This window comes from Microtus oregoni, unplaced genomic scaffold (assembly GCF_018167655.1).
Source record: "Microtus oregoni isolate MIOR12 unplaced genomic scaffold, Mior012 000016F_ref0000370, whole genome shotgun sequence".
Taxonomy (NCBI): domain Eukaryota; kingdom Metazoa; phylum Chordata; class Mammalia; order Rodentia; family Cricetidae; genus Microtus; species Microtus oregoni.
In genome coordinates this window covers 576,742-601,895 of record NW_024543075.1, presented here as the reverse complement: position 1 = coordinate 601,895, position 25,154 = coordinate 576,742, and the positions used below count along the sequence as shown (strand labels likewise).

Sequence of the window (25,154 nt, the reverse complement as noted above, 5' to 3'; positions counted from 1 at the left end):
TTACAGGCTCAGAAAGTCATCAGAGGCAGGGGGCTGGACACAGTCATCAGAGGTTGAGATTCTCAGGCTACCACATGCAAGATGCTGTGCCAAGAACTGCCACACGAAGCGTGTGTCTCTGTGAAAGTGTGTGTCTCTTTGGTTATCCACCAGTATTGATAGCCCAGTACTCTACAGAGGAGGAAACTGAGGCTCACAGGACACAAACTGCTGTTCTGTTAAGTGGGACATCAAGACAAAAATAAGACATTCCTCCCAGATGGGAATTCATGGGGGCTTCCTAGTGGAAGTCAGAGCTGTGAGGACACAGCCACTATCACTGCTGTCCCAGGACAAAGGGAGAAGGGAGAAGCATCCTAATGCTCTTTCTCACTACTTCAAGCTATGCTGGAAAGACAGCGCAGCAGTTAGAGCACTGGCTGCTCTTGTAGAGGACCCAGGTTCAATTCTCAGCATCCACATAGCCACTCACTGTCATCTGGAACTCCAGTTTCAGGGGTTCTGATGCACTGTTTGGGGTTACCAGCCATACATGTGGTGCACGAATATATGCGCAGACAAAAATCATATATACAAAATCAAGCCGGGCGATGGTGGTGCACGCCTTTAATCCCAGCACTTGGGAGGCAGAGGCAGGTGGATCTCTGTGAGTTCGAGACCAGCCTGTTCTACAGAGCTAGTTCCAGGACAGGCTCCAAAGCCACAGAGAAACCCTGACTTGAAAAAAACCAAAAAATAAAAATAAAAAAAAAATAAATAAAAATAAACTAAATCCTACTTCTAGACAAGATTCAAAGCTGAGCCTTCTAGGATTTGGGAATGCAGGGGAACCTGGGAAATGCAGTTCCCGAGGAACGGAGAGGCTCAGGGAGGGGATGCTATTCAAAGACCAGCCTGGACATTTTTCTGAGCAAGGACTGTTAAGGACTAGAGGGCAAGAATTTAAAAGTCAATGCAAGGAAAACAGCAGCAGCAGCAGCAAACCAGCAGACAAATAGGGGCGCGGGCACTTCAAATCAAAGAGATTCCACACAGCTGAAGAAACAACCGAGCGAAGAGATGGTTGACAGAGTGCCAGTCTGTACAGGCTGCGGGCTGTTCACCTGAAATGAATTCACATGGCTTTACAAGAAACACTCTGATCAAAAACGGGCTAACTATGGTCAAAGAGCTTGCCTAGTATTCAGGAGTCTGGATTCCATCCCCAGCACCGTAGAAACCTGTAATCCCTGCACTTGGGAGGCAGAGGCAGGAGGATCAGGAGTTTAAGGTCATCCTTGTCTATACAGTGAGTGTGAAGCCAGCCTGGGCTAGTGACCTTGAATGATGTGAACAGGCGTGGTGACCCGTGTCTGTCATTCCACCCCTTACAAGGATGAGGCTAGACACTCACCATGAATTTGGGGACAATCTGTGCGTCAGTGTAAGTTCTTGTTTCAAATAAAGAATATAAAATAACCAAAACCTGGGAGCTGGAGAGACAGCTCAGTGGTTGAGGGCACTTTCTGCTCTCATAGAAGACCTGGGTTCAGTTGCCAGCACCCACATGGCAGCTCACAGCCATCTGCAACTCCAGGTCTCTTCTGCTCTCTTCTGCTCCAAGGACTCACACGTGAACACAGTACACACAAACTCACACAGCACATAGCACCCACACACAAATCCATCAATTAAAAACAAAAACCCAAACCAAATAAGCAAACGGGGTGAAGAGAATTCTCAAAGGGGGGACATGCAAATGAACAACAGGTTTGTGGAAGGGCTCAGCCTCGCTCTCAACAAGGGAACCAAAAACCACAACCACAACAAGTCAAACAAAAGATAAATAAACACAAAACAAAATCCTCCCCCATCATAGTCAGAAAATAAATGCTACCAAAAGACAAAAAAAAAAAAATACAAATGCCAGTGAGGTCACAAAGAAAGGGAAGTGTTTTCTTATGTCTGGTGGTGGGCGAGGAGCACACAGTCACAGCTCTCGCTCAGAGCAGTTCGAGAAGTCTCAGACACCTAGGGCCGGGACCACTACGCCATCAGTCATCAGCCATCCAGCAATGGGTGCCTTCCGAGGGCAGTGCCAGCAGCCCCGAGGGACGATGTCTGCACCCATGCATAGGGCAGTGCTGCTCAGTGCAGTTAAGAGGCAGAACACGGGCGGGCGCATGCTGGGTACATGCACTGTGACATATTACTCAGGATGTCCTCGTCAGACATTAGGGGGTGAAACTGTCATTATAGTCACATGGCAGGCTCAAGAGACCATGATGAGAAGCTCAAGAATAGGATTGGAGGCTAGGAAGACAGAGGCACTGTCACCTGGAGACCAGCAGCAGAGGAGGGCTAGAGAACATGGGAGCCTGCAGAGTCTGAAGGCCGGAAGAAAGGACTGTGGATGCCCCCAGCACAGACACATGATAGCTGAGAGGCCTGGCAATCTCAGGGCTCTGAGCTGAAGATGCATCTAAGTCAACACACCCAAACATCCTTAGATCCCTAGAAGAGTTCTGTGAAACCATTCCCTGCCCATGGGGAGGTAATGGGAGATGAAGGAGAAAGATGCCTCTGCCCTGGGAAATAGCACCATGGCAGAGACCAGGGCTAGGCACATCTCCACCTGCCCCTGAAGTCCCTGTTCCTTACAGTGTTGATGTCATGGCCTCTATCTCACTTACAACACACCCAGATCTTAGACAGTCTGAGAAGCCGGGCTCCTCCCTACCACCTCTAGTCTCCTCTCTACACCCCCTTGGCCTGCCAGATGCAGTCACTGACAGGCCATAGAGTGCCATGCTGCTGTGGAAATGAGTGGGGTAACCCCATGTCCATCAGCATCAGAAACAGAAGGAACAATTCCATAAGAAAGAAAATCCAGGACACTGAGGCTTGGGAGGAGCCACACTTTCCAAGGGCAAGCGCAGAAGAGAATTCTGAACTAAGTCTGTCTGACTCATGGGTCTGTGCTTAATTATGATACCCGAATAATGCTGACAGACGCGAGATTTCCTTAAAGGAAAAAACCAATCATAGTCATATTTTATATGCCCACGTATTTGAGCTTTTCTTTTTCTTTTTTCTTTCTATGCAGTTCTAGCTGGCCAGGAACTAACTTAAGTAGACCAGGCTGGCCTTGAACTAACTGAGTTCCTCCTGCCTCTGTCTCCCCAGTGCTGGGATTAAAGGTGTGCGCCATCATATCACGTGAGTGTGTCCTTTTTGCAGGAAGAAACAGAGAAGCAGAGAGGTCAAGCAACGTGCCTAAGGTCACAGCACTCAGCTGGTTCTGGAACACTCTTTGCTTGTCTGAAAGGAGGTGCGAGGGCTCTAACCTGCTGGGATCCAGACTGATTAGGACTCAACAACCCTTGACTATGCCAAGAAATATAAATATTTAATATGAGAATCGGAATTGACTGTTTCTTATGAGCCAGAGGCCAGCGCTGGCACTAGGAGGCTGGAGCTGGACATTCTGTGCTTGGCCACAGGCCCACGGTGCACACCAGCTGGGCGGAGATGGAGCAGAGGACGAGGCTGTGCTCAGATGAGGCTGCAGGAGGGGATCGAGAAGGCTCACACAGGCAGGGTCAGACCCCAGTGCTGGGCATCAGATCAATGGAAAAAGTCTCTTCCATGTGGGCTGAGCAAGGGCAAGAAGGAAGTCAATTACTCATCTTCTCAGAGTACTCCTATGGTCCATTCTCCCACGTGAATCCTGCTAGATGCTTTCCCTAGTCCTGACACGGCACATAACATATACCATCATATAACAGTTAAGGCACACAGCATCTTCCCACATGGACCCCCTTCTGCCTAATCCCCAGGACCACTGAAGCTGGGTTAACACACCCCAGTTCACAGACATAAACTGAGGCATAGGCGCACCTGGGCCATCTCAATAAATGGAGAGACCTGTGCCCTGATCTTGCGATGTCAACATGGCTTGTGGAAGGGAAGACTTTTCCAGCCACATGGGGTGAGCCGGGCATGGTGTCTGAATAGCAAGCTCACCACCTTGGCGTGGAGAGCACAGGCTGGGGCAGCACAAGACAGGCAATGAGTGGGACCCTGGTCAGGGCTGGAACAGCACCGACACAGTCCTGCTTCCTTAAGCATTTGTTTTGGCTTCAGTATGTCACATAATTGTCTTTCCTTGGAGGGTCCTGCACTGGGTGGTGAGGGATCAGGCCTGGGCATGAGATGAACACATGAGTGGGCTCCACCAGCCTCAGTCTCCCCAGTGGGAGAAGGGCTGGGTGTGTTTCCTGTGGAGCTCTGTGTGCTCCGAGCAGTGGGGCCTGCTCTCACCTTCCAGCTACTCTGAAGGACACCTCCTGTGTCAGTCAGCACAACACAGGTCAGGGACTGCAATGTTGTCATTGCTCTATGTGGCCCAAACATGGGAACATCTAGAACATTTATGGCAAATCTTTATTTGGGCTCTTGGGATTAGAACTCAGGTCCTCAAGCTTGTACAAGTCCTCTTGCTGACCCGGCCACCTCCCTATCCCCAGCTTTCTTATTTTTGTAAATACTGGCTAAGTGCCATCATGTAATGGTATGTGTCATATTTTATCATATCCTGATGGGTTTCTGATTATGGTACATTTGTGTAAATCCTAAATTTCAGGGTTGAGGTCTTCACCTCCAAAGAGATACTGTGGGAAGTGGGGCCACTGGGGCCCTTGAGGGTGGGATTAACACCCTTATTGAGGGGAGTCTTATTGTGTGAGGAGACAGCGAGAAAGAGTCATCTATGCGCCAGGACCTGACACCCCACAGGACCTGGATCTAGGATGTGCAGCCTTCAGACAATGCAAAGAAATGGGGTGCACTCCCAAGAGTGAAGCCTGTAGTGGTTATTCCCAGCAGGGGAGATGCTTGCCCAGCCAGGGCTCAGCTGGGTGCCCAGGGAGCTACAGAGTCTGGGAACTCTCCATTGCCGAGCCTTCAGTGCAGACAATGGAAGCTCTGCATTTTTACATGGGTCACTGGGACCCTACCCACTCAATACAAAAGTTCAGTTCATGACCTACCACTGGTCTTTTGATCTCAGCAGATTGTCACAGAATAACTCTGATGTCCCCTTCCAACTTGAGATGATGGGGCCCAGTTTGGGACAACATCATCAAATCTCAGGCTCAAATCTGACATGTCATTCAGCAGTCCCTCCAGCCCCTGCCACTGGGCAGAAACCACCATCCTTTGTTCTGTGCGAAACTGGCAGATGATTAAGACCTGTGATTATTCTATAATATCAGAAAATTGATGGCGGCAAATAGCTAAATGGGCTCAAAGTTGCTCAACGTGACACTTCGTTCCAAGCTTTAAGATGTCAGGCATTGCAGGCAGGGGCCGTCGGAAGCCGGGATTGCTGAGCCCACGCTACTGAGGCAAAGATAAAAAAGCAGTTTTAAAGATGAAAACAGCAGTTCTGGGGGACAGTGAGCCCCACTCCTCATTGCAGCCAGCGGGAACAGTTCCGCAGGCCTGCCATTGTGCAGAGTTGGGAACAGCTGGAGTGCAGGAAAAGGCCTCAATGGAGGGAGGGATTTGGGGAGAACTAATCCTTCAGAGGGTAATGAACGGGTAATTGATGAGGGATTTGAGATCTCCTAACAGCCCTTGACAGCTTGCTGTGCGGCTGTGCAAAGGGCCCAGGGTGGGTTTTCCTACGTTTTCTACTTCTTCCCCCAGCTCTCTCCTGCGGGCCCCTTCTTGCTTCTTTCCTTTCGACATAAGCTTCCTTTATCTGAAGGAAGGCCTCACTGGAGGGGGCTGGCTTTTCCCTCTTTTTTTGCTTTCTCTCAAGTGGGTGGGTGTGGAGTGAGCCAGTGCTTGCCTCTCTACTTGATGGACAGGCACACAATGGAGACATGCTGGTGAGACCCCAGACTCAGGAGAATGAAAGCTCCTGCCTGCTCTTCCTCAGGCCCTGTAGTGCTTTGAAGGCGCAGTGTAACAGGGTCTCAGAGAGGAGGCTGACAAACGCTCACCACCCTAGCCGGAGCAAAGAAATTCTGAAGAGGCTCATGTGCCCCTCCCTTCGGCCATCAAACTGTTCAAACAATGGACCCCAAGGCATTGGAATTTTCCCAGGAGTCTCATGCTGGGGAAGAGAAAGGCTGAAGCCTGGTGCCAGCCAGAGGGGAGGCTGTCTCCCAGAGAGATCTCACGGAGTTCTGAGAACTTGTCAGACCGCCTTGCAGGAGAGCCTGCAGCAGACAGTGATGGGTCAGTGATGGGCAGGACCACACCCTGACCAGGACTGCTTAGCTATGCACACCTCCTGCCCTCTGCTTAACCCTGAACCTCACGTCCGGACCCCAAGGACAGATTCGGGAGTCTTTGGACCTCTTTGTTCCTCTTCCCAAGGTGGCTGCACAGAATGTCTCTCCTCTGCTTTTCACTACTACTTAGCTGTTTAATTGACTCGCTGAGGACTGTGGATGAGCCTGGCTGGTTAGGGCTGCCTGGGCCCAGGTTCTGACCCTGACAGCTCTGGAAAGAGTAAATGTTCAACAAAGTGTGGCTGACTGGCTGCCCCACCACACACATGCAATTAATGAGAAGAACCCATGCCGGGCAACTCCTGCCCATGCGCCCTCATTAACAGCTTAAGGCAAACATCTGTTTTCTCAGGCGGGCACCTTGCAGGGGCTAGAACATTTAAATGATGAGTTACAAGTTCCAAACAGAGCCCTTAGCTGGACCTTAGAGGCAGACAGGCAGAGCCATCACCAATCTCCTAGCCTGTGTGATCTCCAGCAAACCATTTAACCTTTCTGGGCTTCAGAACCCTCATTAGAGAACGCACCTCCAGATGTCTGCAGGTGCAGGGAAGCCCACCAACCTTGTTCAGCAGACAGATTTGGGATCCTGGGTGACAATTCAGTAGGTCAGACATGGTATCCAGGATTTTACTTTTTTTTGGGGGTGGGTTAAGGACTGAACCCAGGGCTTCATGAAGGCATAGCGTCCCTCTCTGACCTGCACCACAGCCCTAGAATTTGCTCTGTAGTAAGCTCCCTGAAGGATCCTGGATGACAAGCCCCACCCTCACTGGGAGGAAAATGGGCAAATGACCCTGGGCCCCTGAGAACAGGTATGAGTGTCCCTTCTGTTCATCTTCACAGGGATGGCTTCAGAACACAGCAGGTAAATACAAACACACACACACACACACACACACACACACACACACACACACAGTCTCGGAGTCTCCTCCTATTGTCACACAGCTGTTAGAGGGCAGCTGAGATGAGGCCCCGAGCTGCTATGTATGCCCCCAGGCTAGTGAGCTAGTGAACAAGCTAGTGCCAAAGTGACTAACCTGGCACAGCTCAGACTAATATGTGTTCTGTGGGCACAGGGGGAAGGAAGGCAGGAGGTGTCACTGTGGGGGTGTCCTAGGTGAGCAGTGTGTGCCCCTGCCTGGGGGCAGGAATGAGGGGAAGAATCAGAGAGATGCTGAGACTATGCAGAATCTGTATGACCATGATAATAACACACACCCCTGATCCTAAGATACAGAAGGCAGAGAAATTCAGGTCATCATTGGCCACATAGCAAGTCTGAGGCCAGTGTGGGCTTCATGAAATCCCATAGTAAAAAAAAAAAAAGAAAAAGAAAGAAAAAAATCACACCAGACCCTGCCTTCTCTGGAACACGACAGACCTTGCACGGATAAGAGGTATGGCTCTGTACACATGGGAGAGACCACGATAGTGGGTGTGTCACAGGCTACCATTGTGTGTGAATACTTTCTACCCTCAAGGTAAGGCCATGTGGGTGGAACTTGGGTTCAAGCTGCTCTCTCCCAAGATCTCAGGAAGGATTACGCTCAAACGAAGTGCGGGGCCATACAAACACGTCTTCTCCAGGGGAGGTGTCTTTCCTCTTCAAGAAGCCCTCACCCTAGGGGAACTTTGAGGGGGGCTGAGGCTCCAGATGTGTCCCTTCCACCTTCCTTCCTAGAATTCTCCAGGGAGGGGACTTCATTGTCACGCACAACCACAAGGCGGCTCCTCCCAAGGTGAGCAGCGATGCACTGTGTGAATGTGGTGAACCCGAGCGCACCAAGGCTCACAGAATGTTCCATTGCAATTGAGTCCCTCCAGATCAATCGCTGCAGGACTTTCTCTGACATTTATGGCCTCTGACTCAAGTGTAAGACAGAAAAACATCCATGACACAGTGACCCAGAGTGCTGGCTTCTGAGTCCTCCTAACAAGAACACAACGTTCTTTAGAGCAGGTCGCTGCTGGCCTCTCTAAGATCCCCTGACATGCTCCCACCCATTTCCTGCAGCAGCAGGCTCCTTCCGAGTCCTGCGCCTCACCCCCAGGGCCTTTGCACACATTGTTTCCTTGGGATCCTAGCTGTTAAGACTTAAGAGCACTGAACATACCCGGGCTTGCTTCCTGTGGTTTCTGAGGTGATGAATACTTGGCAACACCCCTTAAAACTGACTGATAAGTCTTTTAAGAGACTCTGGCAGCCCCAAAGCCCCCGTGGTTGTCCTGTCAATGACCCCAAAGTTCTGAGGTTGCAGGCACACACAGTCATTCTCACCCCCCCCCCCCTGTAAACAGGGATTTGAACTCAGATCCTCATGCTGGCTCAGCAACAACTCTTACCTAATGAGCCACTCCCAAGCCCCCTGGGCATCGATAGGCATTTTCTTTAACTCCCTACAATATTCCAGTGTGTTCAGTAGCAGCAACCATTTTCAGAAGGGCTGGCTCTTAGTGGAACATGGGCTGAGCCTGTAACCATGGTCTGTCTTCTCTCATCTCACGCCTACCTTACAGACAGATGAGGAGCTGAGCTTACAGCCTGGAGTCCTAATCAAAGTCCCAGGGGTATAAACACACTGAGCCATTCAGTGGCTTCAGAGGCAGCAATGAACGACCTGCCAGGTCCTCCACTCTGACTCTTACCTGTTGCCTGTCTCATGCTGCATGCACACCTGCCTCCTAACCACGTAGGTCAGCCCAACCCCGGGCTGCTGCAGCTGAGCATCGGCACCAAGGGAAAGCCTCAGACTGGGACCTTCAGGCCGCGGGGAGAGTGGCCTGAGACCCAGGTGGACAGGAGAGTCTGCTACGTCTTTTACAGCTCTTCCCTGTTAGTAAGGTTTTTGTCCAATCATCACAGACCAACGCTGCATAGACAGGGAAGGGACCCAGAATTAAAAAGATCATCAGCCTCTTGGTTTACAGTGGCTTCCCATTCCCACTGGTCACAGTCAAGAGAGTCCAAGCCCTGGCCCTTGCTCCTGCAGCCAATCGGCCAGCTGAGACTGAGGGGCTAAAGTGCGGCCTCTCTGACTCAAATGCCACTTACAAGGTTACCACAGCTCAGCTCAAGAGTTTTCTACCTCTTCCTGGCAGCCCTCTTGTGTTACCTCCCCTAGGTCTCTAAGCCCTTCACTCCTACCAGCTGGGAGCCCTGGAGGTGCATGCTCAGAACCTGCAGCCAGGGTGGGAATTATAGCTGCCCCCGTGTGAATCCTGTATCCCCTTCTGGCAAGTTTGTGGAAAGTCATGCAAAGAAGGGACCTGTCTTGTTTGCCATCAGAATCATCTAGGGGGCCTGGGGAGCTGGCTCTGAGGTAAAGATTTTGTTGTATAAGCATGAGCACCTGAGTTCAGTCCCTACAACCCATGTAAAATGCTGGGTGCTGTAGCACGTACTTCTAATACCAGTGCTGGGAAAGTAGAAATAAGAGAACCCTGGAGTTCTCTGGACAGCTTGTCCAACATTGCATGGTGAGTTCAAGGTCAGGAAGAGACACTGTCTCCTAAAACAGGAGATGGGGCTGGTGAGATGGCTCAGAGGGCAAAGATACTTGCCACTAAACCTGATAATCCAAGTGCCCCTTTGGTCACACGGTATAAGGAGAGAACTAGCTCTTGAATAGTGCCCTCTGACCTCCACACATATGCCACGGCTCATGTGCAACCCTCTACACGCACACAAAATATATAAATAATAGATAAGATGCAATAAAAAAATCATACAAAATCTCCCACAGATACAGTAGACAGCTCCTGAGGACCAACATGTGAGGATGTCCTCTGGCCTTCATGCACTGTGTGCGCGTGCACAACCATCATCATTACCAAGGTCATCATCCATAGACATGCAGCAGCTACACTTCCCAGCCTAGCCTGTCTTCAAAGTTGAAGTCTGGGTCCCAGACTGTGGCGGCTGAGGCTAGAGTCTCTGTGGGGAACAGCCAGGTGTCTCTGACTCTGGTCAGGCTCAGACTTGAGGATGGCAAATTTAATTCAGCCATTGCTGCTTAGAGCTGGGTGACCTCAGACCACTCATGACCCTCTGGGTGACAATCCACATACAGTGTTTCTCAGATCCTGGCCTACTCTGACACCTTTTGGCCAGGTTAGAAGAGCCAAAGAGCTGTGCCCATCCTGGACGTGGTGCAAATCTATGGCCATCAGGCACACTATGTGGCCCTCTTTCACACCCAGTACACAGACCCTGTGGACCATCAGACTCGAAGTCAGAAGAGAGTGTTCCTGTCCCTGCCATGTGGGTGGTCCGAATGGAAGGATCCACTTACCCCAGAGGGCCATAAACACAGAGAAGAAGACAGTGGCAGGGTTGTCAAAGAGGTGACTGGCACGGGCCGTGGCACAGGCTGAACTCATCTTCCAGTAGCTGCAGGTCTTGTCACACAGGGGACACATGGTGATATTGTGTCTCTGGTCACACATCTCCATGCTGCAAGATAGAGGTGGCCTCAAGTTCCAGTCTACTTCCCAGGGGCCATGGAGGGTGGCCCTGGCAGTCACAGTCAAGGCATGTTGGCTAGCTGCAGCCACTCTGTCCCCTCTCCCTGCCACAAGCCTCACAGGCATGTGACCCATACCTAACCATGAGTTTCAGGGCCCCAGGCTCCACTTAAGACCCTGATGTTATCCGACGTAAGCTCCCGTGGTTTGGGGGTAGGGCCCTGGATCTTCACCTTGAACAGATCCCTGACATAGACAGTTCTAAAACACCCACTTATGCCCATATCCTTCTTGGGGCAGAAAGAATCACCAGCGTGTTCCCTCTGGGGTGAACCTTGGACAGTGATACCCGAGGTCAACACCCCTGACACCTCTACGGCCCAGGATCCCCAGACAGCCTTCCTACTGTCCCCAGGTCCTGTCAAAGCTGTGCTATGCATGGAGGCCAGTTACTTCTGTGGTCAGGCCTGGAAGCCCAAGGGAGGAAGGGAATGAACTGCAGCCAGGAGGCCCTCACTGTGGCCAGACCCATGCTGGGTGACTCCCTGGTAGCACTGGGCATCAGGCCATGACCCTTACAGGGCAAACTGGACAGCTACTAAGATGAAGAAAGGGTGACCAGGACTCAAAGGAGTATGTCCCTAAGCAGCCAGGTCTCCAGGCACCCCGAGAGGCTCACTCAAGAGACAGGAGGCTTCAGGATGGTAGGTCCTGGTCAATGGAGTGGGTGCACAAGCTTGGCTAGGTTCTGAAGCAATGCTTCAGGAGATGAGGACCCAGGCCCTCCCCTACATATGCTGGAACAAACTTAGAAGCCACCAGCAGCAGAGGAGGGGCCTCATCACTAGCCTGTGTGGTGTTCCCTGGCCTGGGGGCTAACACACTGCAATTCCACCTTTGTGACTGGGAGCAGGAGCCTAGAGAAGAAAAGTAAATTCCTTAGGGCCACGCAGCAAGGTAGAACTTGAACCCCATTCTCTAAACAAAGCCCTGTGCTTAGAATGGCTCCTAGGGTCACACACCCCCTGCTAAGGTCAGGCTTCTAGGCTGTTCTACACTGTTCTGAGCTCTGTGACCATGGTCAAGACCTCTAGCTTCAAGCTCAACATTTCTGGTAAATTAGGAGGGGAGCGGGCATACTGCCCTCTAGCCACAGCCTGCCCTGACTCTCTCCTTCCTTTGAACTTGGACCTGACTCTGATCTATAAATAGATGCACGGGCTGGAGAACTCATTCCCAGGGTCAGATGGCCATCCGGGAGAAAGCTGAAGTGAGTGAGGAGTTTAGCTTTCTTTTCTTCTTCTTCTTCTTCTTCTTCTTCTTCTTCTTCTTCTTCTTCTTCTTCTTCTTCTCCTTCTCCTTCTCCTCCTCCTCCTCCTCCTCCTCCTCCTCCTCCTCCTCCTCCTCCTCCTCCTCTTCTTCTTCTTCTTCTTCTTCTTCTTCTTCTTCTTCTTCTTCAGATTTCTGGATCCACATGAACGTGTGTGTGTATGTGTGTGTGTGTGTGTGTGTGTGTGTGTATACAGGGCTCTCATTCAGAGATTGGGGTTCAAGTCTCACCTTTCTGCGTGGTCCTAAGGAATGTACTTTTCTTCTTCAGGCCCCTGCTCCCATTAATGAAGGTGGGATTGCAGTGTGCTAGCCCCTCAGGTCAGGGAACACCACACAGACTAGTGACGAAGCTCCTCCTCTGCTGCTGGTGGCTTCTAAGATTCAGAGGACGCACACACACACACACACGCACACACACACACACACACACACACTTGTGCTGGCTCTCAGGGACCCTCTTCTGTGCCCAAGGCAGAGGGCACCAGCTCCATTCTCTTCTTGTGCATCAGGGGTGTTGGCCACTCACCACAGATGCAAAGATGCAAACAGGCTAACCGCAACCAAGACAGTGATTGTGGAGTATCTGGGCAGATGTGATGTACACACAAACGTGGGAGAGAGGCGGGCACCGGGAAAGAGGAACCATGTGCCTTGGGGCCTGAGGCTCTGAAGTCTCAGCTCTGGTGTGTGTGACCATGCAGGCTTGGGAAGGGTGCTGAGTCCAGTTGCCTTGGTTTCCCAGTCTACCAAGACAAGCTGAGTCTAAGGGGTACAATGCTGTCGGGAGGCTGGGAAGGTGCAGCAAAATGGACCAGCATGTGGATGGCCCTTTCAAGGCCATCTTCTTGGGGCCTTAAATGAGCGCAATGTCACCAGATGCCCAGGGCTTGGTCCTTCAGGGTCCATCTCTCTCCTCTCACTGAGACAGATTAGCAGGCACGACTCCAGTTGTTACTGGTCTGGTCTGAGCTCCCTCTCCTTAGGAGCTGGTGGGTAGAAGGCCATTCCTGCTGTGTAATATGCACCTCAGGGTCATGCTGTCTGTTTGGCCCAAGACCGGCACCAGGCGGTGCCAAGGCACAGTTCGGCCCGCCTGCCTGCCTGCTGCCTGCGAGTCTTACAGTTTGTCTGAGTTGTGCCCCCCCACCCCCACACCAGCCTCAGCGTCCAATACAAATGCCAGCAGCCAGACAAAAGCCCTTTTTCTGGGGGCCTTAAGCTCAGCCAAAATCAAGAAATACAGTCTGAAGGTCCAGTACTCAGAGAGGATAGGTGGGGCAGGGTGCACAGGGTGATGTCACTGGCCACCACCTCCCTGAGACCTCAGCCTTGTCTGATGGACTCCAAGGGGGACTCCATGCCTCTGGCTGCCATGCAAGATCAACTGGGGCAGAAGCCAGGATTGGATAGGCCTGGGTATTGGCTTCGTCCATGCCGCTGGTCACCGCTTTTCTGACCATATAAATTAGGAAGACGGAGCTGCCAGAGTAAAAAAACCTGGCACCCTCTCTTGGGGAGTCCACACCCTAGCTGGCAGGGCCCCTTCTATTCAGGGACATCATGGGAACACCCCTATTCCACTACCTGACCCTCACAAGCTTTGAGCTCTGGCAGCTGACAACCAGCCTTGCCACCTCCAAGTCTCAGCCATTTTCGTCTGCCCCATCAGCAAACCCCAGTATGCATTGCATTATCCTGGCATTATCAAGCCTGGTATTGTCCATGCGGACACAGGGACAAGCTTTCTCCAATTTGAGACTGAGGGAACTGGGGAGGGTATTCAGGTGAAAGGAATAGCAGATGCCTTATTCACATATTAAAACATTATGGAAGGGGTTGGAGAGATAGCTCAGTGGTTAAGAGTTCTGGCTGATCTTCCAGAGGTCCTGGGTTAGAGTCCCAGCACCCATGTGGCAGCTCACAGCCATCTTTAACTCCAGCTCCAGGACGATCTTCTGCTCTCTCCCAGCCACCAAGGGTACTGAGCACACATGGTGCACACACATACAATACACTCATACACACAATAAAACACACATACAATACACTCATATACACATAATTACAATAAAACACCACAGAGGCAAAATTGGCCAGATATGGTCTTTCTGGTCTGACAAAACCCCACCTCCTCCCCAGACGACAGACACGGGGTTCTCTACTTATCAGAACCAGCAACAATGCTCCAATGCACAGCTCCACGCAGAGGCAGTGCCAAGAAGGTCCTGCAGCTGGTCATGGGGGTGAGAGCTCAGATCCTCTGGGTAGTCTCAGAACATGGGTGCCCCTCATCATCGTGTCTCCCACAAAACGCAGGGTTGGTGCCTACCTGGGGATGTTTTCGTCCACAGTGGCACATCCATAGAGGAAGACAATGACACCCACGATTGAGGCAGGGATGAGCATCTGGGTGTAGGCGCCAAGCCAGGCAAAGTACAGGCCAACCTTCTCGCCAAAGTATTTCCTACGCCGAGAAACAAAGGGATGCACTCACACCCTAGACCATGGAACACATCACACCCTAGACCACGGAACACATCACACCCTGCCCCCCTCCCGACAATGAACAACTCCAATTGGACCACTGATTCTTCTGCCTGAGAGTCGGACAGTGAGGCTCCAGGACACCTCATCAGGTTTGGGGTGCTCTTTAGTCTTTGTATATGCTCCTACCTACCTGCAAATGTACTACCACTAAACTGTAACCCTAAAAATATTCATACTTTCTCTCTCTTTCTTTCTCATATATCCCAGGCTGAACTCAAGCTCAATATATAGTTGAGAATGACCTTGAACTTGTGATTCTCCTCTTTTCTTCTTCCAATTACTGGGCTCACAGGTGTGCACTGCCATGCCTAGCTTACTCTGTGCTGAGAATTGAACCTAGGGCTACAGGCAAGCACTCTACCAGCTGGGCTGGATCTTGGAGACTGGATTTTTCTCTTTGGCTCAGGCTACCTTTGACCTCACTATACAGGCTGGCCTTAAAATCCTGATCTTCCTGCCTCAGTCTTCCAAGTGTTGGGATTACACGTGTGTGTCACCAGGTTTGATGCTGCCTCTCCTCTGCGCCCTGACTAAGGGTGCACTTCCATTTGTGAAGCCTTAACTGGTGATCCAGGTGTGTCCCCATGGCTGTGGGTTCCATCCCAAGCCCCAATCAGTATAAGCAACAAATAAAACTTTGTCAGAGGTATCAAGTAAATTAACCACTCCCCGCTGAGAGTCTGCTGACCCTCCCTATATTGTCACCATTCACATCCACCAAGCCGCCACAGGATTTGAAGCCCAACTAGCTGCCCCTCCTGCCAGCCTCGCAGGCTGTCCTGCAGGTTCTCTTAAACCTGGTTACAAATTCTCACACCTTGAGGCAGAGACTTCTTCCCTTCCACACCCCAAAGCAGGTGATCTCAGCAGCTATCCTGCTGGCCAAGCTGAGGAGAACTCAAGGGCACACAGTGGGAATGGCCAAATGCTGGTCCTCCAATGGACATGGCTAGGCAGTGTCACAAACCCTGTTGGAGCTGTCTTGACCCCTGGAGACCCAACGGCCCATACAGCCTTCAAGTACAAACTGGTTCCCATGTGGCTGAATATCTGGAGCAGTTGACATGAGCAGGGACTTTACCATCCGGGACATGGCCTTGAGTCTCACTTCACACAGCCACTGCCTAAGAGGACAGGTGCCCTGACTCACCTGACCAGGTCAATGGGCTGATATTTGTAGAAGACCCCATAGCTTGCCCATTCCTCATATAGGAGCTGGAGAGAGGAAAGAATGGAGAAGGAGTTGATGAAAGGTCACACATCAACGCTGCTCCCTGGGAGAGCTTCAGAGTTTCAGTTAGCCTCTCCATCATTCATTCATTCATTCATTCATTCATTCAACAAATGCTTAGAGAATGCCAGGGAAGGAACTGACATTCTGGGTTCAACCGGGGGTAGGAAAGATGCTTCCAGAAGGTTATGGAATCTCAGCTTCTTATGACTGAATTGGGAATTCATCTATAACATCTGACATCAAGAGGTCACTTAGGTCAGACACCAGATTGTTTATTATCTAAACCACAGTGTTCAAGCAGAGAGACATGAACATCAAAATTGAAAAAAAAAATCTGGCAGACAGAGAACACGAGGTTCATCCCCTGAGATTAGGCTTTTGATAAACACCTGTCAAGAGACCAGGGCCAGCCACATAGCTCAGCCCGTAAAGGTGCTTGCCACGGAAACCTGAATTTGATCCCCAGGACCCACATTACTAACTTGCATTCACACCAAGCTCCTGTGTCATACTCTCTAGGTGCAGGGTCTTTCATGGCAGGAGAGAGAGGCCTAAACCCCCCAAACAGCTGCCTATGGAAAGGGAGGATGGCTGCCCCGCCCCCTTCTCAGGCCAAACTCCCTCCCAAGTGTAAAGTCTAAGGTTATAGCAGGGGATGAAGGAGCCTGCTAAAGCGTCCATGACCTCTTCTCCCAATCCCAGAAGCTGACACAGCCAAGGGTTTCTGAGCATCTTGCTTTGGGTTCTACAATGAGGCTGGTGTACTACACTGACCTCAGCTGGTAGGCAGAGACAAGACTCTTGCACAACATCCTTCTGCCCTGCTATACTCACACAAAAGAGCTGCCAGCCTTACCTGCCAGCCAAGAGGTGCTTGCTTAAGGTAACCCTACCAGTGGGGCTTGAGAAGGTCACTGTGGGACTCCTGACCACATCCTCATGATCACCTTGAACAAGGCCAGAGCAGTGGATCTATCCCAGGAATGACCTCAATAAACATACATCTAGAAAGTATGGATGGTGTAGGAACCACAGATTAAAAAAGACTCCAAGTGTGTGGAAAGAACAGAGTGGCCCAAACCCCAGAACAGCTGTCTGTGTATTGTCATTACGCCTGTGTACAGATCGGATGGTAAGGGGACCCAGAGAACCTCCTTGGCACACACCATCCATGCCTATCCTGGGCTCTGTCCCCACATTCTTCCTAAGAGCCCTCTGTCAATCTTTTGTGGGACAGGACTGTCTGATACCCAGGCAAATTACTCTGTTGGCATCAGAATAGTAACAGGAGGGAGACTGGGTAGGGATGGCTCTGTGGATTCCCATGGGTCCCTGCCTCATACTCTGTTGCTTGCTGTGTGTCTTCGTTCTGTAACATTCAACTACATTTATTTAAATGCCATCGTGTGTGTGCCCGTGTACAAATGTGTGTACATATATGTGCATGTGGACACATGGGGACAGCTTGGATGTCATCTGTAGGAAGGCCATCCACCTCCTTTGAACTCTTGTTAGCCTAGAGATCACGGCTGGCTGTCCGCAGCACCCCAGACACCCTCCTGTTTCCCTTTGCAAGTTGCTGCATTGACATATTTTTCAACAGGTTCCAAGAATAGAATTCAGGTCCTTGTGCTTATAAGACAAGTTCTTCACCAACTCAGCTATTTCCCCAGCCCTTTAACATTCAGATTCAAAAATTGGGATGAGGTGGGTCTCTGTTCCCAGATGTGCAGCCATTCATATGGACTGGACAAATGGACTCCCTGAATATGTACAGTTGAGTCTCATATGACTGCTGGGACCTTTTGGGAGGAAATCAGGGTTTTAGGAGGTTGCAGAATTGGGGTCCTGATCTCAGACATCAAGGATCTTTTAGATGGGGCAGGATGGTTGCTGTCTGCAGGCAAGGAACACAGCAGGCCATCTTCTTGCAAACCTTAGTGCCCTGTCTGTTTAGCCTCCCCATCAGTGGTTGAGATTCCCATGCTCCTGAGATGCTCTCTCCCAGTTCAAAAGGTCCAGATGGGGACGACTGGTTCATGTGACTCTTTGGAGATGAAAGACAGGTAGGCAGTATGACCCACACATGTATCAGCCTCAAGGGGAGAGGGGGCCCTTCTTCTATCTATCTGTCTGTCTGTCTGTCTGTCTGTCTTTCTATCTTTTAAGATATTCTTGTGTATTGCAGTATCTATGACTTTGTTGTGTAGCTGAGGATGACTTTGAACTCCTGACGTTCCTGATGTCAACTCCTCCTAAGTACTAATTAGGATTGTAGCCACCATGACCTGTTTATGCAGTACTTGGGAGTGAACCCAGGGTCTTGTGGAACTGGGCAAGCACTCTACCAATGAAGCTGCTAGTCCAACCCTTCTCCAGCTCTGAGAATTAAGAACTGTGTGTTTCACCCACAGCCAGTCCACATCCCTCCAGGGAGTAGGGAAGAAAGCAAGTGAGAGACCGAGGCACCTGTGAGGAGCAGGGAGCCCTTCTGTGAGGCTGGGATGTGCCTGCCAGTTCCCTACCAGCATGGCTTTCTCTGGCCCCTAAAGTCCTAGATGGGGCTCACACAGGATGAAAACCACCACACTCTCAGTGAGGCTTCCCAGTAGGAACCTGAGAGGAAGTGTCAGCCCTGCCAAACCAGGGTAGATTTGGGGAATCCCCAGGCAGACCTTCCTTTGCACCAAAGGCTAAAGGGTGCTCTTTTCTCCTGGGTCACTGTGGGAGCCTGATGGCTCATGTGTGTCACTGTGATCTGCACAGGTTATGGAAACAGGGAGAAGGCTACAGCTCCCTCCAGAGAGCAGAGCAGGCCACCAGTCAACCTTGAGGAATCTACACTGCACCCCTGTAGTGAACCTCTAGGTCATCTGTGACTACACACGGCTGTGTGTGTGTGTGGGGGGGTGTGTTCACCAGAGGAGAAGGTGAGAGACCAGGGAAAGAAAAGGGTGAGATTTGGGGTGTGAGAGGCAGGGAGATACAGTTGAGGGGAAGAGGAAGAGGGGGGAGCATGGAGGGGTGAGAGGCAGAAAGAGGGAGAGGGAGGAGAGAAAGCAGGGAGATACAGTTGAGGAGGGAGCAGGACAGAGGGGGAGGAGGGAGGGAAAGAAAGACAAGGGTGAAGATGTGCAAGCTTCTTGGAAAGAATTTGTTTAAAACCACCTCAGAAGGATTCAAGCATGTCTTGGGTTCTGGCTGGCCCGTGTGGCCTCTGCAGGCTCATCATCATCCTGACAGGTTGGGAGACAACACTGTTTTCTACTTCAGCACCGCACTGTGAACTCTTCCTGCTCCGAGGTAACCTCCTTCACCCTTGCTGTCAGGTAAATGGCTCACAGGGAGATTCACTAAAGCCCTTAGGGGAAGCCTCCTGCCACTTCAGTCTCTGCCAGCCTAGGAGGAGGAGGGCTCAGGGTGGGAGGGCTGTGACCTGCAGCGGACAGGGCTCAGTCCAGGACAGTGGTGGGGCAGACTCCTTCCAGCCACATCCGCACATCTCCCACAACGCCAGAATCTCCTCCTTAGAGGTCTGGCTGCCCCCTTCTCTGTGGGACCCTTTCTGGCCTCGGCAGGATCCAACAGCTGGCTGTAGCAATGCCCCTGCTCAGGTGTGTCCTGACTTTGGTTAGGGTCTGTCTTGGGGAAGATCAGAAGCTACCTGCGGCTGTGGTGGAGGTTGCCGGCAGCCAGTCTGTGCTGAGATCTGCTCACAGCTCCCTCTGGCAGAAACCTCACTGCCACACTGCTCAGCCCAGGAAGATGTCCTTGCTGTGCTTGTTTCTCTGCTCCTGTCAGGTTCCTGGCGTCAGGCTCCCAGGGTTCCTATTCATCCATTCATCTACCAGCCCATCTTTACAGCCATCCAGCCACCCACCCATCACCTGTCTATTTATCCATGGATAGGGCAGGAATTGCAAGGAAGAAGCCACAGTTTTTGTTACAGAAAAGGGAAAAATTTCAAACCAAGTCACTTTGAATGGAGCCATCATGGGGGAATAGAGGTTCTGTGATAGGACCAAAATGCTTACCTGGCCTTCCCTTCTTCCTTCCATCCATCATATCTACTCACTGATACATCTGCCCACTTGTCCATCTACCCATCCATCCACCAATCATCCATCCATCCATCCATCCATCCACCTATCCACTCATCTATCCATTCACTCACCTATCTATCCATCTACCTACTCATCAATCTAGCCATCCTTATATCCATCTACTTACCAGATCATCCATCCATCCATCCATCCATCCATCCACTCTTTCAACTATCCTTATATATACCCATCCATTTATTCATCTATCCATGCATCTATCTTTCCATATAACTAATTACTCATTCATCCATGTACCCATCCACCCACCCACCCACCCACCCATCCCTCCTTATATCCACCCACCCACTTGAGCATCATTATTCTCTGGTTTTTCAATGGGCCAGGCCTTGTATACTTTGCTGGGACATATAATTCACTGGAGTGTGGGGTGTTCCCAGGAGAGTTAAATAGTTGGGCCTGAACAACCTGGAACCATGTTGCTGAACCTGACACTTAGCAGAGCCAGGAAGTTATCTGAATAAGTAACAGCTATTCCTGACATGGTGTGACTGTCATCCAAATTACTATGACCAGCATGACAACTAGTAGGTTGTGTTCTGGGGCAAGCAGGGGGCTAGGGATGGGGGAGCAAAATGGGGTTGCTGCTGTCCATGGAAGAAAGACCTCAGTCAAGAGCCTGAGACACAAGGGGTGAGGGAGACCCAGAGTTGGCTAGGACACGGAGTGGACCATGCTTCTCCAGCAGGATTGGATAGGGAGTTCATCGGGTCATGGGGTCTCAGATGAATGCCAGATGGGACACTAAAAATAACCAAATATGTCATTTTTATGCTAAATCAGATAGAATCTTTAGCTAGATTCCCGGGCAGGCAAGTTACATCAAGTACTAACCATTTGAAAACAAGCCTGGGGCTGGAGGAGTCTGAGAGGGAAGAACATACCACCCAGAGGTCCCCCAGGCCTGAGGTGTGGGGACAAAGCCTCTATTGTGAAGTTCACAAGGACGCACGCATGCACGCCACTTGCAGAGGGACAGGGACGCCCCTCTCTAGGAAGGAGCCTGGGTTTGTTGGGCTAACAGACAGGCTTGTATGAATGCAGTGTGGAAGGCTGTCAAGGGACAGGGGCATTCCTGAGTGGAGAGCAGGCTTCTGGGGAGGGGAACGCTCACTCAGGAGCAGCTTCATGGGGATCCCCTGGGCAGAGTGAGGATTCTGGGCTGCTGGAGAAATGAGGAAGGCCAGCAGTGAATGGCATGTAGTGTTTCCCAGAGGGCACTCCACTGACCTCCGGCTTGGTAACTTCTCTGTTCGAAAGAATTCCAGGACAGCTAGGTTTGAACACCATGAAACCAGTTCCCCAGGATGCTGTGGGGACTGTGGCTCTCTGGGCAACTGGCCACTGCTGAGTCCATGTTTACAGATCCTGGTGTCGGTGGAATGAGGCCAGGTGCCTTCAACAAGGAGCCAGGGACAAGGTACAGGGTGACCCCGTAAGATAGGGGTTCCCTGGAAATCAGTGTAGGAGAGGAGGGTAGAGAGGAAGAGGCGGGCTCCGAAGAGGTATTTTTCCTTTGCATGGTCAGCTGCCTGTCAAGGGCAGGGTAAAGGGACTGCGGAAAGGAAACAGAGAGCCCCTCAGGCCATTCATCCCTCCCAGCCCCGCCTCCCACTCAGCTGTTGCAGACTTACTTTCCTGTCGTTGAACTCAACGTTGTCACCCTCATAGTCTCCCTGTGAATGGAAGCAGAAGTAAGTTCTGACTGGGCCACAAGGTATGAGGCTTGCCAGTTACCCCTCCTCCCACTGTCAGGGCTGTGTGAGCCCCAATTCCCAGACAGGGCTGTGTGAGTCCCTCTTCCTATGGTCAGGGTTATGTGAGCCCCGCTTCCCATGGTCAGGGTTGTGTGAGCCCTGCTTCCCATGGTCAGGGCTGTGTGAGCCCCAACTCCCATGGTGAAGGCTGTTTGAGCCCCTTTTCCCATGGTCAGTGTTGTGTGAGCCCCGCTTCCCATGGTCAGGGCTGTGTGAGCCCCAACTCCCACGGTGAGGGCTGTGTGAGCCCCAACTCCCATGGTCAGGATTGTGAGTCCTGCTGGCCACTTTGCCTCTGACACCAGACTCCCCAAGATTTGTCTCCCATCAACACAGAGTGGGATCCCAGAGGAGACCGTAGCATTTCTTTGAAGTTGGCAGGGTTAAAGAAAGAGGCCTTTGAGGGAAAAGCCTGCTGAACAAGAACATATGGCATATTCTGAGATGTCCCCAGAGTCTTGTCTAGGCTTCCACTGTCATGTGTACCACAGTAAATCACACAATTTCTGAATATCCAGATCCCTGAGCCCAACATGCCCAGAGACTCAAATATGCAGCCTGACCTTCCTGAGGACACACAGCGAAGTGTTTAGTCAGACCTGGAACTCACAACCAGATTGCTAAAGTCAAAGGAAGAGAGGATCCAAAAGCTGAAAGTGAGCCCCAAAACCACTAAGCAGGAACAGCAAGAGAGTCGCTCTCCCCAGCAATCCACACCATATGTAGCTGACCTGGGTCAACCACCCGCTTTTGCTGGTCATTAGCAAGATACATCATGGCCCCTTAAGAGCCTGTCTAGAGCCACCTTCTCCCCTCCATTGGTCGGCAATGTTTGCAGTGCCTGCCACCTCTGCCAGGTGGGGAAGATCTGGCCATGTCCTCAAGCAAGCGGCCCACTGCTTCCTTCTGGACTCCAGGGATCCCCTCCCACCCAGGCTCAGATCCTTTTGGTGTTTTCATGAATGGGTCTCATGGTGCCAGTATGGATTCATTCATACCGGAGGCTTTCTTGTGCTGACTCGAAGGCAGGCAGAAGCCAACCCGGAAGGAAGCTGAGAAGCCACAAGCAGCCAATATAAATGTCACCAGCCTTTCTGTGCAGGTGACACCTCTGATTACTGGAGACCTCCCCAGGGTCTCACTCTGAATAGGTGACTCTTAGCTCAGAGGACTAATGCTAGCTACTCAGCTGACCGCGGTGCCCATATCCATCATGGCTACCCAGCTGGCGGCAGTGCCCATATCCACCATGGCTACCCAGCTGGCAGCAGTGCCCCACAGCCACCATGGTACCCAGCTGGTTACAGTGCCCACAGCCACCATGGTACCCAGCTGGTCACAGTGCCCACAGCCACCATGGTTACCCAGCTGGCAGCAGTGCCCCACAGCCACCATGGTACCCAGCTGGTTACAGTGCCCACAGCCACCATGGTACCCAGCTGGTTACAGTGCCCACAGCCACCATGGCTACTCAGCTGGTCACAGTGCCCACAGCCACCATGGCTACCCAGCTGGTCACAGTGCCCACAGCCACCATGGCTACCCAGCTGGTCACAGTACCCACAGCTACCATGGCTACTCAGCAGGTCAGAGTGCCCATGTCCACCATGGCTACCCTACTGGCCACAGTGCCCACAGCCACCATGGCTACCTAGCTGGTCAGAGTGCCCATGTCCACCATGGCTACTCTACTGGCCATAGTGCCCACAGCCACCATGGCTACCCAGCTGGTCAGAGTGCCCATGTCCACCATGGCTACTCTACTGGCCACAGTGCCCACAGCCACCATGGCTACCCAGCTGGTTGCAGTGCCCAACATCCACCTAGAGATATTAGGTGAAAGAAAAAACAGTCCATAGGGATGGGGAGAGGATGAGGATGCCCCAGGCTAGGAATGAAGACAGGGGCATGAGTGGAGGACAGGAGATGGATGCAGAATATACAGGCAAGCACCAAGCACTGTAGAGTAAGCATAGTCACCAATCCCTCTCTGGTCCAGTCTCACTTAACCTCCATCTGTGCCCTCTGTTTAAGGGCACAAGGTAGACCTGGCTCACTTCAGAGCAAGTTATTTTTCTTAGAATTAGTTTTGTATTTTGCTTTCATGTTTGGTTTTGGAGATAGGGTTTCTTTGTGTAGCCTTGGCTGTCGTAGAACTAGCTCTGCAAACCAGGCTGGCCTTGAACTCACAGAGATCCGCCTGCCTCTGCCTCCCAAGTGCTGGTATTAAAAGCATGCTTATTTAGTATTTTGCTACAAGGTCCTACTAGGCAGCTCAGGTTAGCCTCAAACTCACCATCCTCCTGCTTCAGCCTCCTGAGTTATGAGATGGCAGCTGTGTGACATCACTCCTGACTTCCCTAGTTGTTTCAGTGTGAGCTTGATACTTAATGGAATGTGTGCTGTTTGGTTGTTTGCTAAGTTTATAGATGGAAATTTCCTTAATGTCCAGAGGTTCTAGGCTCTGCTTCTAGGCTGTGCATTCCTGAGCAAGCTGCCTGAGTCCCACAAGCCTCTGTTTCCCCATCTTTAACATGGAAAGTGTGGCTTTCATAGAGCTGCTGCATAAGGAACGATGACAGCTCTGCTTGGCAAAGAAAGAGCATTTGACCTTCAGGAAAGGGAAACACGTGGTGGCACCACTAGGGACATGCAACAGGGTGCCAATCACAAGTGGCCTTTATTCACAGTTCCTCGCAGGGATCTGTGACTTTTGGAAAGCTTCTAAACCTCTCTGAATCTGTATTTTCACTGGGTTAAATGAGATAAAATTTCCAGTGTATGCAGTGGTTGGAGTGTAGTAGGTTCTGCGAAAAGTTTTCCAATCCTTTCCCTTTAAGATGTAAAGGGCCAGCTCAAAGCCGACCAGGGCCTAGAAACACTTTAACTTCTGGGCTCCAGCTATACCAGTGAAGGCAGGGCAGTGCTAGGCTGGGCATGGCTGTATCCTGGAGCCCAGTGGTATCCTGAAGAGGTGGGGGCTCAAGAGTGGAGCAGAGACTTCATGGGAGGGACCAGAAGTACTGTCAGGGCCTGAAGGATCAGGGCACTACCCTGGAAATATTTACAAAGCAACATATCCCTTGAGGAGGAGGCCAGAGAACCCAAGTCCCACTAACAGCTAACACCACACACACACACACACACACACACACACACACGTATGCATGCACACTGTGGCCTGGCAGCCCTCTCCCTGTGGGATAAGGGGCCTTGGAAGGCCAGCGAAGGGAGGAAGGCATCAAGGGGACTGGAGAGAAGAGGCAGAGAAAAACATCGCCGCAGGCAAACAGAAGAGGAGCACATACAAAGGCACAATTGACCCCAAATCCCTAGCTCTACAGAGTGGTGAGGGCCCCAGTTAGGGTTGGGAAGGTAAGATGAGGGGACAGATGAGCCTAGCTTGGCC

At 51.4% G+C, this 25,154-nt stretch overlaps 1 protein-coding gene across 4 annotated transcripts in view; it reads right to left on the bottom strand.

Moving 5' to 3' along the window:
* Positions 1-25,154, bottom strand: part of Ano1 (anoctamin 1) — a 151,954-nt gene that overhangs the window by 38,252 nt on the left and 88,548 nt on the right. For all 4 annotated transcript variants that reach the window (XM_041666615.1, XM_041666612.1, XM_041666613.1 and 1 more), the window contains 4 exons: positions 21,623-21,664; positions 15,784-15,848; positions 14,416-14,550; positions 10,583-10,743 (listed from right to left, as the gene is read on the bottom strand). In XM_041666615.1, coding sequence (XP_041522549.1) covers positions 10,583-10,743; positions 14,416-14,550; positions 15,784-15,848; positions 21,623-21,664 — 403 coding nt within the window. The remainder of the gene's footprint in view (positions 1-10,582; positions 10,744-14,415; positions 14,551-15,783; positions 15,849-21,622; positions 21,665-25,154) is intronic.